General features: G+C 49.1%; 1 protein-coding gene across 1 annotated transcript in view; it reads left to right on the forward strand.

Annotated features, from left to right (window-relative positions):
• Positions 1 to 19,611, forward strand: part of MYO18B (myosin XVIIIB) — a 227,280-nt gene that overhangs the window by 206,350 nt on the left and 1,319 nt on the right. Inside the window, exon 41 of the mRNA XM_068989910.1 lies at positions 311 to 448. Within this exon, the coding sequence (XP_068846011.1) occupies positions 311 to 448 (138 nt within the window). The remainder of the gene's footprint in view (positions 1 to 310; positions 449 to 19,611) is intronic.

A 19,611-nucleotide genomic window follows, 5' to 3' on the forward strand; every position in this document is an offset into this window, starting at 1 on the left:
AATAGCGATGATTTTTAACTTGAGCATTGGAATTGGAGGGACCACGGTTTGCACCCCAGCTTCATCACTGACCGACTAGGTGACCTTGGTTAAGACCCACACTGGCCTCCTCAGATCCCATTACTCTGGTCTGTGTAACAGGTGCAGGGCTGGCTCCCACCTCTCGGGGAATGCTATTGTGAGCTCTGGTTACAGTGATGCGTGTAAGCAGTTAGCGCCGTGCCTGGCTCACGCTAAGGGGATGGATACCTAGCTATCGCTGTGACTGTGGTTGTCGCCGTGCTGACAGCACCTTGCATTCTGGTTCTAGAGATGACGTCTCCACCCTCAGCTCCCAGCCGGGGGCCAGTCTGCAGTCTTGGCTAAGTTGTACTCTGTCCCTGGCCACAGACACCGCAAGGACCCCCTCGCGACAGTCAGCCATCAGCAGCCGTACCCTCAGCCCCAGGTAAGAGTATCCTCTGCTGCCTCTGGGCGACCAGTAGTTCAGAGAATCACAGGCTTCCCATGTTGCTGTTTAAGTCTTAGATTTCCTGTGTCCTAGACAAGGACATGCATGGTCCAGTTTGAGGTATGACCCTGCCACTTCTTAGCTGTGTGACTTAAGGCAGGTCAGTTACCCTCTCTGAGCCTTCACTTCCTCATCTGTGAAACAGGAAATATAATTGTATTTACTGCCCCAAACAGTCAAAATGAAGAGGATCTAATACAGCCCACCTAATGCATGGTTTTCCAGATGATTTCAGATAGCATGGGGTGAGCATTTTTAAAAATAGCTGCAGATTTAGTATGTTTGTTTTCCATCTAAGGAAAGTCCTACTAATTTTCCATTTAATAGATAGTTTTGTATTTAAATTTTCTTTATAAAAATGTTTACTGAAGTTTTTGGTTTTGTTTGTTTCTTTTAATGGGAAGTCTGTATAAAGACAGTTAGGCCGGATGATGTCTCCTTGGAAATCTCAGCTTTATTTGAATGTCAGAATTTTATATTTTGTTTCCTACCGTGGAAGGAGACAAATTCAGTCATGCCTTGAGATGGGACCCTCACAAGTCTGTAGGATTGCCAATAATAATTTGCTCCAGCAAATGGGCCTCAGCCTCAGCTGAAGGACTTAAATCTGTCTTCTCTCTTGCTTTCCACCTCCACTCCTCTCAGCTCATTTGGTTTTCCTTTTCAAGGGCGGCCCTCTTGTAATGAGGAGCCAATGGCCATAAATCAGAAATTATGGATTAAATAGATGCATAATTAAGATGAAATGTACACTGCTTGTGTGATAACAGAAGAGCCGATGTGATAAGATAGAAAAATCACATACTAATGGAGCAGACCCAGACGAGCCCTTGCTGACTTGAAACGGGTTTGCTCTGAAGCAGGAGGGTGTCTTTACGAAAAGAAGAGGGTGGGAGTTCTTGCCAAGCTTTTGGGCATGTTCAGCAAATGGCAAATGTCTGCTGATAATCTTAGGCTGAAAGATTTGATGTTGAAAATATCAAAGGGAGGCCCTGAGAATGGGGCTCATCGGGGGAGTTAATTAAAGCAAGATTATCTGATTACCACTCTTAATTAAAAACAAAGACCTACGTGGAGAAAGAGCCATGTCCTCAGCGAACTCCGAATGCCGAGGACTTTTTCTCTCCTGATAACTAAATAAATTCTGGTCTGTCTCCCCAATCAGCCAGTGTATCAGGCAGCAGAGGCCAGAGCTGAATGGGCAAGCGCTTTAACATAATATCCAAAAGTTTCATAATTATATTAGGTGCATGATAAGGAATTACACCCTGAGCTGCATGGGAGACGAGAGGCCGCAGTGATTTCCGTACGTGGACTGAAGTCAGAGCATCTGGCTTCCGATCCCACGGCTGCTTCTCTGCAGCTGTGAGACTTGGGGCAGAGGTTTTGTTTGTTTGTTTGATAATTTTTAATGGAGTATAGTTGATTTACAGCGTTGTGTTAGTTTCTGCTGTACAGCAGAGTGAATCAGGTATACATACACATGTATCCACTCTTTTTTAGATTATTTTCCTGTATAGATCATTGCAGAGTATTGGTTAGAGTTCCCTGTGCTACACAGTAGGTCCTTGTTACTTATCTACTTTATATATAGTAGTGTGTATATGGGGCTTCCCTGCTGGCTCAGTGGTAAAGAATCCGCCTGCTAATGCAGGAGAATTGGATTCGATCGCTGGGTTGGGAAGATCCCCTGGAGAAAGACATCGCAACCCACTCCAGTATTCTTGCCTGGGAAGGCCCATGGACCGAGGACCCTCGAGGGTTACAAGCCGTGGGGTGGCGACAGAGTCGGACCCAACCGAGTGACTAAACAGCAACTGAGTGTGCGTGTCAGTTCCAGTTCCCCAGTTTCTCTCCTTCTCCCTTCCCCCATTAGTAACCGTAAATTTGGGGCAAGTTGCTTAACTTTCCATTTTTTCTTGTGAGTAGACCATTGTCAGGGTTAGCTAGAAGATGCACTCAGAGCCCAGCTCCTAGAAAGAAATCAAGAAAACCAGCTGCTTTCCTGGTGTTGGTGTTTGATGCCCAGAGTAACCCCAGGGAACTGATGCCATCACCTCCATGCTGCACAAGAGGGATCCGAGGCCCAGAGGATCAGGAACGACTGATTGAGACAAACTCAGCCACACCCCAGCTCCTGTAGCTTCACCCCGGGCGGCACCTCCAGGCAGCCCTTGCCAGAGCCCAGCCCCCTTTCCATGCCCACTCCCCTCCAAGTCCTTAGGCTTGTCCAGCTGCAGCTCAGAGCAGAGGGGCCTGCACCAAGGACAGAGGTGTAGCAGGAGGCAAGAAGGGACCAGAAGCCCCTTGTCAATTTTCTTCATGTTGGTGTCCCTCTGGCTGGCACACAGATGGTGCTCCATAAATGTTTGTTGAATGAATAACTGACCATAACAGCAATACTTGAGCAGAAATGCTAACTGTACTTGGTCACAGCTCAGCTTTGTGATTCAGAGAGGGTCAGTAGTTTGCTTCATGCCATCCGCAGGGAAGCAGAAGAGCCAGAATTTGAGCTCTGGCTTACATCCTTCCAAAGCCTGTGTTGCGTCTGCCATGCTGCCGTGAGTCTGACCTTTATCCAGGAGGTGACCCACTCAGCTGGAAAAGTTTACTGGCAAAGAGCTGGCCCGTTATTAATATTAAAGCTATATAAGGATCAGTATTCAACATCCATCGAGATGATATTTATTGCCTACTGAGTGCCAGATTCCATGGCGTTAAGCCTTGAAAATTTTGAGCCCTTATTAACCTATTAACCTGTAAACATACTCTTTGGAGTATGTCTACAGTTTAAAGATTCTAGAACTTCTGAGTTAGAAGGGACCATTAGATTATTTATTATTAGTCCAATCCTCTCATTATATAAATGGGAAAGAGTGAGGTCTGCAGAGGGAACTATCTCACCTAAACTTATAGTAAAGACTGACCCAGAGTTCAGGTGCCTTGACATCCAGCTTCATAATCTCTAACTACTTCTCCCTTTTATTAGAATATAACTGAGAAGGCTATAGTCCTCTTGGCCACCACCCCAACCTCAGCTCCCTTCCAGAAGGTATCCACTGTCTTCAGTTTGGTGTGTACCCTTCCACACCTTTCTCTATGTATCTGTAAATGCACATGAACCTGTAACAAATACATAGCATATTTGTGGGCTTTTAAAACGCATAAGTGATATGATGCTACACTGGGTATGTGTGCCTCTGTCTGTGTGTGTGAAGCTGTTTCAGTTGTGTCCAACTCTGTGTGACCCTTTGAACTGTAGCCGACCAGGCTCCTGCGTCCATAGGATTCTCCAGGCAAGAATACTGGAGCGGGTTGCCATGCCCTAAATGTATGTATCTAAATTCTCAAAGTGCTTCTTTCTTTCCCTCAATAATATACTTTAGAGATCACACCCTGTCTGTTCACATAAGTCTATCTCATCCTTTTAAATTCCTGCAGAAAATCTTAAAATGATGCCATGGATTTATTAAACTGTGCTCCTGCTTCACTTTCAGTTGATTTCAGGGTATTTGCTATTAACCTGTTGTGTGTGTGTGCTTAGTCACGTCCAACTCTTTGTGACCCCATGAACTGTAGCCTGCCAGTCTCTGTCCCTGGAATTTTCCAGGCAATAATACTGGAGAGGGTTGCCATTTCCTCCTCCAGGGGATCTTCTGACCCAGGGATAGCACCCTCCTTTCTTTTATCTCCTGAATTGACAGGCAGATTCTTTGTCACTGAGCCACCTGGGAAGCCCTATTAACCTGTTAGCCTTTAAACACACACACACACACACACACACACACACACACCAGCCCGATTAACCTGTTAGCCTTTAAACACATACACACACACTCTTGTGCACAGGGCAAATGATTCTCTATGTCACAGGGAATTTGCATTTTAAACTTGACCAGATGCTACCAGGTCACCCGGGCACTCTCCATGCTGAGGAGGTGGAGGCAGGTTAGAGTACAAAGGGAACTCTATGGCAAGCACCCCCATATGACCTGGCCCGTCACAGGACTCAACAAATGAGTCTCTTGGACATTTCCAAATTTGACTGAAAAAGAAGGTCACTCTAAAAACAGAAGAGAGGGAGAAAGCAGTCTTTTGCCAAAAAAATAAAAGCATTCCTTGTATTATTTATAAGAGGACGTCAACTCAAGAGAAATACGCCTAAAGCTTGATGATTTACAGCCCAGGAGTCATGAAGCTGCTGATAAATGCAAGAGCTTCTGGAGATGGAGACACTAAATTACCTCCGTGCCCCTGGAGAGGGAGTTTATGGGCTGGGTGGTGGCAGCCGGCTTGACTCCAGAGCCTCTCTTGACGGCCGGCTGCAGCTGGCCCCAGGGTGCCCAGCCCGTGGTGTGCCTGGCCCTGCAGGGTGCCCACCTCTCCCTCCTGCTCTCTGGGCCACCAGCCTGCTGGCAGAGTGTTCCAGTAAAAGGTTCTCTCCTCTTCCTTCCAGTCCTCACAGCACCTCGGGCTCTCCAAAGTGGGCCAAGCCCCATTTTCGTCCAGAGCCCCGTGCCCACGTCCCTCAGGGCCCCAGCCTTGGCCACTCACACGGCTCTGCAGGGTCCAGGCACAGACGGGCACTAACTGAACCAGCTGTATCGACGCTGATGCCTTGTCACTGGCCTGTTTTCTTTCATTTTACTGGACAGTTATTCCAAACCATCCTGACTTTCCTCTGTCCCCAACTCCTTACTCTGAGCAGACACCCCACACTCCTGTTCTTTCAAAGGAAAAACAGCGGCCTCAGAATGGTACCTATAAGTTGATCACCATCTGCCCCAGCTTCCCTCTGGTCTCAGAAAATGCGATCCAGTCGAGTGGCATCCGTACCCCACCGCCCGCTTGCTCCTGCAGTCTCGGCGGCAGCATTTCCAGCTGTCCTTCCTCCGCGGGTTATAAACACCTTGGGGTCCTTCCGTCCTAACCATATCCTCACCCGTCACCCTGCAGTCCGTTTCCTGCCTTTGGAGCCAGGCTTCGCCAGAGTGGGGTCCTCGCGCAGCGCCTTCACTCCCCTCCGTTTCTGCCTCCGTTTCCTCTAGCCCAGAGCCCGGCGCCACCGCTGAAACGGTTCTCAGCGTGTCAGCAGCTTCCTAAGGGGCACACCAGGGTGTTCTCGGTCTTGATCTGCTTCTGGGCTTCTCTGCCGCACTGGCCCATTAGACATTCCTTGGAACCCCCGCCCCCTGGCCTTTTAGCTGTTCCTGCTCCTTTTGTTGTGACTGTTCAGTCACTCAGTCGTGCCCCACTCTTTGTGACCCCATGGACTGCAGCCCCCCAGGCTCCTCTGTCCGTGGGAGTGCCCAGGCAAGAATACTGGAGTGGGTTGCCATTCCCTTCTCTAGGGATCTTCCTGACCCAGGGATCCAACCTGCATCTCCTGCACTGAAAGCAGATTGTTTACTGCTGAGCCACTAGGGAAGTGTTTCTGCTCCTTGGCGCTACCCAAACTTTTCTTTTCTGGTTTTCTCCTTCCCACCCCAGCCCCTCCCCACCATCTGCCGGGGACCCCGGGATGCTCTCTCACCTGTTTTTCTGTCCACCGGGTCCCAGGCAATCCTCCTGTGATTTTAACCCCCTCACTATAAACAGTTCAGTTCAGTTGCTCAGTCGTGTCCTACTCTTTGCGACCCCATGAATCGCAGTACACCAGGCCTCCCTGTCCATCACCAACTCCCAGAGTTCACTCAGACTCATGTCCATCGAGTTGGTGATGCCATCCAGCCATCTCATCCTCTGTCGTCCCCTTCTCCTCCTGCCCCTAATCCCTCCCAGCATCAGAGTCTTTTCCAATGAGTCAACTCTTTGCATGAGGTGGCGAAAGTACTGGAGTTTCAGCTTTAGCATCATTCCTTCCAAAGAACACCCACAGCTGATCTCTTTCAGAATGGACTGGTTGGATCTCCTTGCAGTCCAAGGGACTCTCAAGAGTCTTCTCCAACACCACAGTTCAAAAGCATCAATTCTTTGGTGCTCAGCTTTCTTCACAGTCCAACTCTCATATCTATACATGACCACTGGAAAAACTATAGCCTTGACTAGACAGACCTTTGTTGGCAAAGTAGTGTCTCTGCTTTTTAATATGCTATCTAGGTTGGTCATAACTTTCCTTCCAAGGAGTAAGCGTCTTTTAATTTCATGGCTACAATCACCATCTGCAGTGATTTTGGAGCCCAAAAAAATGAAGTCTGACACTGTTTCCACTGTTTCCCCATCTATTTCCCATGAAGTGATGGGACCAGATGCCATGATCTTCGTTTTCTGAATGTTGAGCTTTAAGCCAACTTTTCCACTCTCCTCTTTCACTTTCATCAAGAGGCTTTTTAGTTCCTCTTCACTTTCTGCCATAAGGGTGGTATCATCTGCATATCTGAGGTTATTGATATTTCTCCCGGCAATCTGGATTCCAGCTTGTGCTTCTTCCAGCCCAGCGTTTCTCATGATGTACTCTGCATATAAGTTAAATAAGCAGGGTGACAGTATACAGCCTTGACGTACTCCTTTTCCTATTTGGAACCAGTCTGTTGTTCCATGTCCAGTTCTAACTGTTGCTTCCTGACCTGCATACAGATTTCTCAAGAGGCAGGTCAGGTGGTCTGGTATTCCCATCTCTTTCAGAATTTTCCAGTTTATTGTGGTCCACACAGGAAAGGCTTTGACATAGTCAATAAAGCAGAAATAGATGTTTTTCTGGAACTCTCTTGCTTTTTCCATGATCCAGTGGATGTTGGCAATTCGATCTCTGGTTCCTCTGCCTTTTCTAAAACCCGCTTGAACATCACTGTAAACAGGAGACCCCCAAATCTAGTCCTCCAACTCGTTCTTCAAGTCACAAGCGTGTATATGGTATGTAACTGCCTGCAGTTTAGAAGCTGGCTACCTGGCTGTCTCTGTGATCTCTGAACCCAGTGTGTCCGAGGGGAGCCTCCTCCCTCCCCCACCAGTGTGATCCAGATCACGTGGAGGTCCTGTCGTCAGTCACCCAAGCTGGGGCCCTCCACCCTTCTGAGGCTCTCTTCCCTCTTGCCCGTCCCCATCATCCACTGATCGCTAAATCTTGTTTATTCTGCGCCTCGGCGCTTCGGGCAAATACTCTTGACCTTCTTACTTCTCCCCATCCTCACTGTCAACACTTTGAAGCCAGGCCACCATCATTTCTGTCCTAGACTCTGGCAAAGCCCTTTCAACCCCACCCTCCTTAGTCCCTCCTCTGCACTCCAGCCTCTCAAATCTCTCTCAAATGAAAATCTAGTTTCAGTGGCTTCCTGTCACCTACTGCACACAGTAAAAAAAAAAAAAAACCTGGCCCTTAACCTGCTTTTGTAAAAGTTTTATTAGATCACAGGCATGCCCTTTTAAGAAATTTTACATATTGTTCATGACTGTCTTTGGCCAAGGGTGGCTCTGCCAGATGAGTTAACTGTCATGTGTCACAGAGCAACAGAGCAAGTTGTTAGCAGCGTGGAACCAGGATTAGTGGAATATAGTGGGGCAACCTGAAGGTCTGTGGCTCCCTATGGGGGGGAAGGGGGAAAGCATTTGGGATCCCCATTTGGTAGCCTTGGGAAGTCCAAACAGAATTGTGTGTGTCCTGGTCAGAGATTTTGTTTATCCCTAAATCTCAGTGACCACGATCTATCACCACATAATTAGAGATGCTGTGATTTGAATTTATCACCAAACATGGCTCAGCTCTGTTGCTCTTGGACTAGTACCATATTGCAGTGTGAGCGTGGAGATTATTGTATAAATTATTCTCACTCACATAATCATCGTGATTTTAATTACTGTGTAATCTTAGCTAATTACTGTTGTATGTATCATTTGCTTTGGTACCGATTTAACACAACTGCTTTTCGCTTGGCTAAAAGGCAGCATTACGACTTTTCCTTTTTCAGGGAAAAAATGTGCTTTCTGTAAACATTTGCAGTCCCATACTCTTGGCTTGTGGTTCTTCGCTTAAAAGCAATAAATTTAGACACCACCATCCTCCTTTGATCAGCCCCCCATTGATTTTTATGTAGGATAAGGCTGGCTTGAATTAGTAAAAAGGTCTAAATTATAGGGTATTGTTTTAAAATAAAGTTGTATTACTCTCAAGGAAGTGCAGTTACTCTACTGCAGAAGTGGGGCCAAGGCTGGGTCACGTGAGACCTGCTTAAATGATTAGATAAGACTCGTTTGTAATTAGTTTATTAATTATGTAAATGTGAATGGAGGATACTTGGCATTCAAAACAGCTTGTTCTCAAAGTAGGTTAAGCACTGACTGCTAATCTTATTTCAATAGCACATTTATTTACTGGTCTCTGCGTTCTTAGAACCAGAGCTCAGGATCACTTTAATCCATCCTGAATGTACTTAATGAATGAGTCTCTCATGAAAATGGTTTTATGTCTTCCTGGGACAAAAGAGTGCTTTTCAGTTTTATCAGTATTAAGAAGATTAGCGGGTAAGATGTGGAAATGTTCGATGCGAACATACCGTGGACCCAAGGCCTGAGCAAGTGAGGAGCAGGAGGAGTCTGTGTCTGTCCGGGGTTCACGCTTGGCGCCAGCATCACTCTTGGACAGGCTTCCGTGGGAAGGAGGGGTGTTTTCTGTCTAGAGCTCTAGCTCTTTGGTAGATCTGCGAATCCTTCAGGAATTTTGAGGCTCACCTAAGTTAGATGCAAGTTGGTGTAAAACCGTTTGGCTCGATCATTGACTGTTCAGAACGTTCTTGTAGAATCTGTGGTTCTCTGAGCTAAGCTTTCATTAAGTCAGCTTATGCAAACATACATACGGAAAACTGTGTCTGTATGAAATTTTCAAAACTTGGTCATACCTTAATAATTACTACCCACATCAAAACCAGCCCATGGCTAGCGCCCCAACACCTTCCAGTATCCATTGCAGTCATGACCTCCTCCTTACTCAAGGACGACCACCACCCTCACTTCTGCTCTGTGTTAGATTCTGTTTTTAGATAGGGCTATTGTTTGAACCCTCTGATGCCTCTATGTTTAAATGTAGCTTTTCTGTTTTTTCTGAGGAGGTTTTCTCTCGTAGAAGCTGGACGATCACATCTGATCTGCTAAAATCAGACTTCTACTCCTTTTACTCAGTAAATACTTCTTCCTTGGTGTCTGAGCCCAGGAGGACACGAAGGGTCATTCATACTTCCCTCTCCTCATAGGCTGGTCAACTCCTTCCCCTCTAGAGTATCAGCTTCTTGAACACAAGGGTCCTTCCCCTCAGTGTCAGCAGGAGCTGGCATCGTGGCACTCTACAGAAGGTTCTGAATGGCAAGGAGGAGGGGTGGATGGACAGATAACTTCCATTCACTTAAAGCTGCATTTATGATGACTGGGTGCTGTGAACAGTCAGAGACTGTGATCACTGCCATTGTATGGTGCCCAGCAGAGGTAGTGCCTGTGCCTGGAGACCAAAAGAAAGCGTTGTGAATTCACTTAGCTGTGTTGAACCCAAGTGGACTCTCTGATCCAACTTGGTCACTTTTCACACCCCGTGTGTTCTTTCAGGACACCTCAGAGGTTGTGTCTGAAGGGCAGGCTGAGGTTTGAGAGCCGGTGCTTTCCCGTCTCAGACTGTGACCCAGGAGGCTGTCTGTGTCTCCGTCTCTCCAGGAAGGGAACGTGGTTCCAGCTCCCTCTCAGTTCTGAAGGGGATGAAGTTCTGGAGAAACAAGACCAGGCTTTGGGTTGGGTTTCAACATAGGAAGAGTTCCCTCTAGATTGCGCACTGGAAGTTGGTTTTGAATCTCTTGGTTTTAAGCCCAGAGAAGCGGCTTTGACTGACCCGTAAGTGGGGCTGCCGGGGTCTGAATGAACCTGCCAGATGAGGCAGATGAGGCCTTTTGTCCCTTGTTTCTTCATTCTCATCCTTCTGTTCCTCCAGTCTTTCATTCTTCCTATTCCACGAACTTCCCTTGATGGACTGTTCTAGATCCTGGGAATTCACAGAAGAAAAACAGAGTCGAGTTCAGAATTAACAGTCTTGTTGAGAGTTGTAAACAAGTAAGCAAGCGATTACTGGACGGAGGAGAGGAAAACACAGGGGCTCTGAGGATCAGAGGAGACCCCAGCCCAGCCTGGGAGGTGGGCACAGATTTCTGGAGGCGGCTGTACTTGGGCTGAACATTGAAAGTCAGGCAGAAATATTTGCTTTTTGTTTTTTTTTAATTGATAATAGAGTCACCAGTAAAGTATCCCTTCCTATCCCCCTACCCACCCCCTCCTTTCTGTCTTTCTCCTCTTTTAAACAGTGAAGGTGACTGGGCACTGTCAATTCTGCTAGCCTCTACCTTAATTTGATAATTTTTTAAATATTGATTTTATTTCTATCCTTACCTTCCTCTTGACTTCTGTCTATATCAAAACACATATTTTATCCACAGCACTATGAAAGTAAGTTGCAAACATCATGCCAGTTCTCCTGAAAATAATTTCCCATCTTTGTCCCACCAGAGAAGGGCTTTCCAAACTGCTGCACCATTTTCACTACTAAGAAAATGGAACAGGCATCTGCCTCCAATGCGGGGGTTCGATCCCTGGGTCAGGAAGATCCCCTGGAGAAGGAAATGGCAACCCACTCCAGTATTCTTGCCTGGAGAATCCCATGGACTGAGGAGCCTGGTGGGCTGCAGTCCATGGGGTCACAAAGAGTCAGACACGACTGAGTGACTTTACTTATTTACTTACTTACTTACAATATCCTCCAAGATCCCAACATTTATATTAACCCAGTTGTTCTGAAGTTGTATCACTATACTTGAATTTTTTTTAAATTTATTTATTTGGCTGCCCCGGGTTTTAGTTGCCACATGTGAACCCTTGGTTGGAGCATGTGGGATCTAGTTTCCTGATAAGGGAGCAAACCCGGGCTCCCTGCATTGGGAGCATGGAGTCTTAGCCACAGCACCACCAGGGAAGTCTCCTCACTGTAGTGTTTTAAAAAGAAGGCTCCTGTTAAGGACACTCATTGTATTATGTTGTTTTGTTTCTTTGGGTGTCTCTCTTTTTTTAACAAAAATGAAAAACAGACTTTATATTTTAGAGAAGGTCTAGACTTAAAGAAAAATTGAGCTGAAAGAACAGAGCACCCGTATCCACCCCTTCCCTGTCTTTCTACCCTCAATTTCCCCTCTTGTTAACATCTTCCATTAGTCTTTTTTTTTTGGTGGCACTACATAGCATGTGGGATCTTAGTTGCTTGACCAGGAATTGAACCCACGTCCCCTACAGTGGACACACAGAGTCTTAACCGCCAGGGAAGTCCCAGCCTTTAATCTGTTTTAAACCAGAATGATTCCCCTACTGCCGCATTCCCATTGAAACAGACTATTTTTTTGTAAAGAGTCAAGCCTGATTCTGATGGCAGCTCAGTTCAAAACTCCTAGGTTCCAGTACCTGGTTGGCCAGTAAGAACATGCGGGTGAGACGTGGCAGATTCTGTCCACCGGCAGGAGATACACAAGCAAGTGTCCACTGAGGGCAGTTCACCAGCTCGGTTTTTTTTAAGTGTCAAGGACTCAGCACCTCCTTAAGATCAGAGAAAACGGCAAGCACAGCTTAAGCATTGTCTTGTCTCATAAAAACATTCTACATGAGGAATATAGTGAATTTACAGAGTCTACTTCCTGACTCAAGTCTCTCCACCTTCAGGCCTCTCTGCAGCTGATTCCACATCTCTTCTGCTTGCTGTCGAGGTCTCCTTCAGTGTCCCACACCCACGGCATCCTCCCTGCTGCTTCTTGTTCAGTCGCTCAGTCGTGTCCGACTCTTTGCGACCCCATGGACTGTAGCACGCCAGGCTTCCCGGTCCTTCACCATCTCCCAGAGCTTGCTCAGATTCATGTCCATCGAGTCGGTGATGCCATCCAACCATCTCATCCTCTGTCGTCCCCTTCTCTTCCTGCCCTCAGTCTTTCCCAGCATCAGGGTCTTTTCAAATGAGTCAGCTCTTCGCATTAGGTGGCCAAAGTATTGGAGTTTCAGCTTCAGCATCAGTCCTTCCAATGAATATTCAGGGTTGCTTTCCTTTAGGATGGACTAGTTCGATCTCCTTGCTGTCCAGGGGACTCTCAAGAGTCTTCTCCAGCACCACAGTTCAAAGGCATCAATTCTTCGGGCTCACCCTTTTTTTTTTTCAATCTTCCCTTTCAGCCGAGGGGCTTTCTAAGCCTTGGTGCCTCTGCCTATGAAATGTAGACACCAGCCCTTGCTGGTCCAGGGTTTTACAGAAACCAGTGAACAAGCTACTAGCTGGTAGGAGGGACTTTCTTCTCCTTGGAGTGTCTTCCTCAGCATCACACCCACCCCTAGATCCTACCCTCTTCTGAAAGCCTGACTGCACCCCACCTCCAGAAAGGCTGTGCTCTCCAGCCCCGGGCCCTCCCCGTCGCTTGCCAGCCTCCCATAGCATTTCCAGTCCACGGTTCACGGTGTTCCTGGAGCTTCTTGCACTGCTGGCCCTTCTTCACAGGTTGATGTAGCATCCTTCAGTGTGCCTCTGAAAGGCTAAGGCAGCCCATCTTCTCCTGTGACGAGCTTAGCTGAATGTCATATAGAGTCGGTCAGATCGAGGTGGGCGCCTCGGCTCTGCCCCTTCCTCTCCATTTGCCTCTCTGACCCTCAGTTTCCCGCTCTGTGAAATGGAACAATCAACAGTAACAAAAAGGAGGGCAGAGCAGTCAGGACCCATGTTCCCAAAGCTGTATTCAAATCCACATTCTCCCATTTACTCTGTGACAACTTGCTCATCCTTCTGAAGCCCATTTGTGAAATGGAAGGTTATTAGTAGCTGACTTAGAGGGCTGTCATGGAGAGAAAATCCAATAACGTCTGCAAAGCCTAAAGGCACAACATACTCCTATGATGCAGAATTCCCATGCACACTGTAGGGGCCTAATAAATGTGCCGAGTTTCCTGCCATGTCAGGCACAGTCTGAGCGCCGTGCCAGCTTCTCTCACAGACCATCAGTTTCTATGTGGGACTCAATCATGGAACCTTCAGGCCCTCTTCAAAGGACATCTGGTTTCCCATCCAGGCCTCACTGTTAAAGAACATCAATACATTTTTAATTTCCTCTTTAATTTCAGGGTGTGAATGAAGAATGGGGGTGACAGTTTGTCTCTGGGGATGATTCATGGGGTCATTAAATCTGCATCGAGTTTCCTGTAGCTAATGCTGGCCCACGCTCTGCTCCGCCTCAGACCTGGAGAGTCTGGTTTTTGCTGTGTGATTGTTCTAACACCAGGGAAGCCAGCGTCTCCCTGGCTTGGGCCTCAGGATGTTTCAGTCACTCTGTCTCAGTGGATTTTGAACAGTGCACGTGTGTAGATATGAGTTCAGCTGCTTGCGGTTTCCTCCTGGCTTTCTACGCCCAGGGCGAGTGCTGTTGTGAAGGGCAGAGCAAGGGTGTCAGATCTGGCCAGCCCTGCTTCAGATCCCAGCTCTGCCACTGAGCAGTGTGAACCTTGAGCAGGTGGCTTCTCCCCGGTGAGCCTCAGTTTCCTCATCTGCAAGGTGGGCTGATCATCCAGATCCTGACGAGATGAAAGGACATGCCTGTTCATTCTTCACCCAGTTTTCTTGGCGCATCTCCTCCGTGGTTGGCACCAGAGGAGAAACGAGGGCGCTGCTGTCACAGGATGGCCTGGCAGGGGAAGGTGTGGCCTGAACCAGACCCATGTGCCAGCAGCTGGCTTGCTCTGAGGCTGAACAGACCTGAGTAGCCTCACACCTTTCCTGTGCTGCTCAGAGCGGGCTTGGACATAGGAATTGCTTATTCTTTTTTAAAATAAATGCATCTATTTATGTGGCTGTGTCAGGTCTGAGCTGCAGCTCATGAGTTGGGTCGTGCCGGATCTTTTGTTGTGATGCACGGGCTTCAAAGCTTCACAGCTCGTGGAATCTTCGTTCCCCACCCAGGGATCAAACCCCATCTCCTGCATTGCAGGGTGGATTCTTAGCTGCTGGAGCACCAGGGAAGTCCCAGGAATTGCTTATTCTTGAACATCTGCCCTCAATCCAGGGCCTTCTATAGCCCTGATGGGAGGGGCCGTTAACTGAAAAGCAATCATGAGGATCTTAGGCATGTATTCACGAGTAGTCATGTTTTGAAATGAATGAGAAATGTATGCAAGTTCAGTTGCACCAGGGCCCACCTCCCATGAAGAGCTGGGGGCAGGCAGAGGCGTCTGTGGGCCTTGCTCAGCGGTACCAACTGTCTCGGTGATGTCCATCATCTCTGAGGTTCATCAGGGTCACGGTGCCCACCCTCACAGCCAGGCTTCACAGGGTACATGGCAAGGGAGGGACAGAGCCAAGATCTGAACCCACACATCTGCTTCCCAAAGCCTGGATTCTTAGCCTCCCAGGTTACAAAGTGTAGAAATTCCAGCATTTTTGCATGATCATATCCTGATTTTTCTAATAAGCCTTCATAAATTTGAGTCACCAATACTTACAGGAAAAGAAGTAAAAAGGAATCCAAACTGGAAAAGAAGAAATGAAACTGTCAATGTTTGCAGATGGCTTGATACTATACGTGGAAAATCCTACAGACACTACCAGAAAGCTACTAGACTTTATCAATGAATTCAGTAAACTTGCAGGGTACAAAATTAACACCCAGAAATCTCTTGCATTCCTATACACTAACAACGAAAGAGCAGAAAGAGAAATTAAGGGAACAGTCCCATTTACCATCACATCAAAAAGAATGAAGTACCTAGCAATGAACCTGCCTAAGGAGACAGAAGCCCTCTACTCTGAAAATTGTGACATGCTGATGAAACACGTGGAAAGACAGAGCATGTTCTTGGACTGGAAGAGTCAATATTGTCAAAATGACTGTACTGCCCAAGGCAGTCTACAGACTCATTGTAGTCCCCATCAGACTACCAGTGCATTTGTCACAGAACTAGAGCAAAAAACATTTAAATTTATATGGAAACACAAAAAGACCTCAACCAACCAAAGAAGTCTTGAGAAAGACAGATGGAATTGGATGAATCAGACTCCGACCTCAGATGATACTACAAAGCTCCAGTGTTCACATATATGGTTTTGTTCATCAATGCACTTAATTGACATTCATAAGATACCTACTGTGCGCCCATACTTAGCACCTCCTATGGGCCCGAGTACCACCACATCACTCATTCACTCAGCATATGTCTTCTGAACACCTACTGTGTGCTAGGACCCCGTTCTAGGCATTCTGAACACCTACTGGGTGCTAGGACTCCATTCTAGGCTTTCTGAACACCTACTGGGTGCTAGGACCCCGTTCTAGGCTTTCTGAACACCTACTGGGTGCTAGGACCCCGTTCTAGGCATTCTGGTAGTGAACGCAACAGACAGAAACACATATCCTCTGGTATTTCTTATTTCTGCATCAATGCCAGGTTGGCCTGGTTTCCTCCCATCACACAGCTGAAGAGACTGAGGCCTAGAGAAGCTAGGCGACTGTCCCCAGGCCAGCAGTGGCAGACCAAACGAGACTCCAAGGGACAGATGTTGCCTGGGCAAGGCGATGTCAGAGAGACAGTGTCAGGCCTGTGTCACAGTAGAGTCCAGAGGAAGTTCCCAGAGAAGGGTGCTGCCTGCCGTGGGGTTGGACCCCATCTCTGCCACTCCCAACGGTGTGTGCTTGCCATGGCCACTCCGCCTCACTGTGCCCGGAGCCACAACCCCTACCCCCAGGGTGGCCCTCGAGGTTATAATGGACATGGCAGTCAGCTCCATGCAGGCAGGTGGCCCATCTGCTTGTTCTGACCTGTATCCATGTGCACAGCATCTGGCACATATTAGGTGCTTGGCCAGGGGCAACTGTTATGGGCCCAGCCTGGCCCCCATGCGGCTGGATGCCCAGGAGCCTGCCTCCTTATCACCCTGGTATGTGAGAAGCCTCTTCCTCTTTGGACAGACGGAGGGGCAGGTGCAGAAGTTCCCACCATGTTTCTGGAGTCCCTTCTTAGAGGCCACAGTGCCTGGCCCAGCTCGTGTCCACACCCATCTCCCAGCAGCTCAGAGCACCTCCTATCCATCACCTCTCGCCCTGGCCAAAGCTGGGAGGCAGGGACAGTGACATCTTGGTTAGCCACCATCCATCCATCATGCGATGCCAGTGGAAGGGAGTTCCGTCTGAGCTGAGTTATCCCCAGGAGGACAGCTGGGGGAAAATAAGTCTTCCCAGGGTGTGTCCAAAGCGTCCAGAGCCAGGGCAGGAACAGAGAGTATCACCCTGCCCTGGGCAGCAGAGCTAGGCCTCTCACCCTGACATCTGCCAGAGGGCGTCTGAATTCAGGTCAGTTCTGCGGTCCCCACACAGAAAGGATGGGACACAACACACTTCTCCCTTGAGTGGCAGCGCAGATAGGAAGTAGAGCGGCAGAGACAGGGTGGATTTCTGCATGGTAAACCCAGGAGGCAGCACTCAGTCAAGACCAGGCGTCTTTCCTTCTCCTGCCGCCCCTCCCCACCTCCCCCCCGCCCTCCTCCCTCTACCCTCACTCGGACTCCTTGCCCTGCCCCCACCCCACCCCCCACCCCTGCCCAAGTCTACACTACTGGGCCTGTGTTCTAGTTTCAAGCCCACCAGTTGAGGCTCTGGAGGCACCAGCCAGACCATTCCAGAAGGTGGGACCCCACCCATCCCAGCCCCATCACACCAACCCTTGGGCCCCTGGGCTGAGCTCTGAGATCAGCATCTAGTGACAGCCAGGTGGCCTTATGGGGACATTTTGATTTGCCCACCTTCTGAAAGATGCTGTTCCTTGTGGGCCTCAGGGAAGGTGGGTGGGTCTCCGCTGGTCTGGCTGAGCCACGGGGACTTGGCTCCCGCCTGGAAAGTCTTGTGTCTTCTGGGCTCTGACACCAGCACACACAGGCTGCGACCTCAAGGGCTCCTGAGCTGCCCACAGCTTCGCATGTCCCCGGCCTGTCCCAGGTTTTGGCCAAAGGTGAGGAGGGCCGGTCCTAAGCTGCCAGCACACCCCGCATCTGCGACCCTCCCCCCGTCCTTTGGCCTTGCCCTCAGCACCCCCTGGCTGCACCGCCCCCGTCGCCACCTGTCTCTGCCTCTCCCTGCCCATTCTCAGTTCACCTTCTCTCCTCTCGGTGGTGTCTCTGCTTTCCCCACTGCTCTCTGCCCCTCCTCCACTTGCTCATCCTCCCTTCCTCCCCTTCCCCGGAGACTTGATTTCGGAGGTAGACTTGACTCAGTCCGACAACACTTACTGAGCATCTGCTGTGTGCTGGGCGCCGGGCCAAGTCAGGGTGCAGAAGTGACTCGGCAGGGGCTTGGCAGCCTGGGCTGGAGAGCTGGGGTCCCCCTCCTCCTCCTCTCCCCTGCCCTTCCCCCTCCCTCCCCCTGTAGCTTCTCTTCTCTTCCCTCCCCATCCTGGCCTCTGCAGCCAGCGCTCTCAAGGGGAGCTGGGGCCAGTGGGATGGCGCAGTCCCAGGAGATTCAGCGACAGGTGCCCCAGGTGCTGCCATCCCCACGTGGCAGGCGGCAGCGGAGACTGAGTGCCCAGGACACATTCATCACTTGAGCCTGCCTCCCTTCAGAGCCAGGACAGGACGGAAATGACTTTTGTCAGCTCTGCAGCAGCCCACTGCCCCTGGCAGCTCCAAGCTGTTTATTAAAAAAAGAGAGAGAGAGAAAGGGATATGAATGTGCCACCTTGCCGTGTATGAGGGGAGCGACTCCAAAGGGATGATGTTGACAAACAGCCCTTCAGGTAATCACACCGCAGCGCTCCAGCTCCCTTCCTGGCCCGAGTCCAGCTGTGACAGAGACGGAAGGTGACGGGCAAGAAAGGGAAGGGAGCAGCTGCTCTGGGCAGACGGTGTGGCTTTTGTTGGAACCTTTCCCAGGGGCGATGAGATGCCGGGTCTCCTGCCCAAGCATTGTCCTGTCCGCCCTCCTGGGACATCACGTGAGGCTTTCATGGAGCACCTTGGGGCAGGGGAGGGGGGCGTTGGGTGAGGCTCCAGAGAGCCAGAGGTTATCAGTAGTAATCGTAATGAGCACTAACGGCTAATTATGGATGATTAATAGCCATTGATTATTGATTATTAATCACTCAGCATAATTGTTAAGCATTATTTGAGGAGCCGGGTGCCAGGCACTAGGCCCAGGGCTGGTTCCACGATTCCAGCCTTTCTGTGTAGGTGTCGACTCCTCTGTAGTCATTCTCGTGGTGACAGCCACGAGCAGAGACCTGCATCAACATCCCATCCCCCACCTCAGGCTGAGCCCTGGCCCCGTCCCCCAGGCCCACACTGACCCTGGGCCCACACTGACCCCGGGCCTGCACTGACCCCGGGCCCACACTGACGATTCACGCCCCTTTTTGCTTTTTTTTTACTCTACAATATTGTATTGGTTTTGCCCCACACAACAACTTTGCTGGTGGGTGAGCAGGGGGTCTGTCTTACAGGGAGGACAAATAGATTTTGTTAAAGGACCGGTTGATGGACTTCAGTCTCTGGCTTTTAAGGCCTGCCCTTCACTGTACAGTCTGTGATTTGGCCTCACTGCCAAGATTCCCACTTTCCAAAGGCAGAGCGGTGTTGGCTGCAGCTGCGAAATGCCTCTGCCTGGCAGTCCCAGAATAGAAGGCGTCTGTCCTCTCTCCTGTGTAGTGTTGGTTTCAAGTTGATTTCATGTAAATTTTTCCCTTTTGAAGGAACTTTTTTTTTTCTTTCCCCTGCCCACCCTCCTCCCATGAAACAGTTGGGAGCCTTATAGCACCTCATTCAGAGGCATATTCGGGTCACTGGCTCTCCAGAGCTCTGCTCGGTGGGGTTGTCCTCTGGGCTTGACCCTAAATAAGAAAATAACCTCCCACAGGTCCCCCTTGAGTCTTCAAGAAGCAAATTACCTATTTCCCAGCAGGCTGTGGGATGGTAGGTCCTTCATGTCATGTGGGATGCGTCCTCCGTCTAAGTCATCCATCAGAGCTGCAGTTTTAATCTGCTCAAACGCATTTAGCTGGGTTTAATTATAGACAGAAATTGCATTTCAGAAAGCAACGAGAAATCGCTTGTGTCTGGAGTTTGCGCATTAGAGCACGTGGCT

This window comes from Capricornis sumatraensis, chromosome 17 (assembly GCF_032405125.1).
Source record: "Capricornis sumatraensis isolate serow.1 chromosome 17, serow.2, whole genome shotgun sequence".
NCBI classification, from domain to species: domain Eukaryota; kingdom Metazoa; phylum Chordata; class Mammalia; order Artiodactyla; family Bovidae; genus Capricornis; species Capricornis sumatraensis.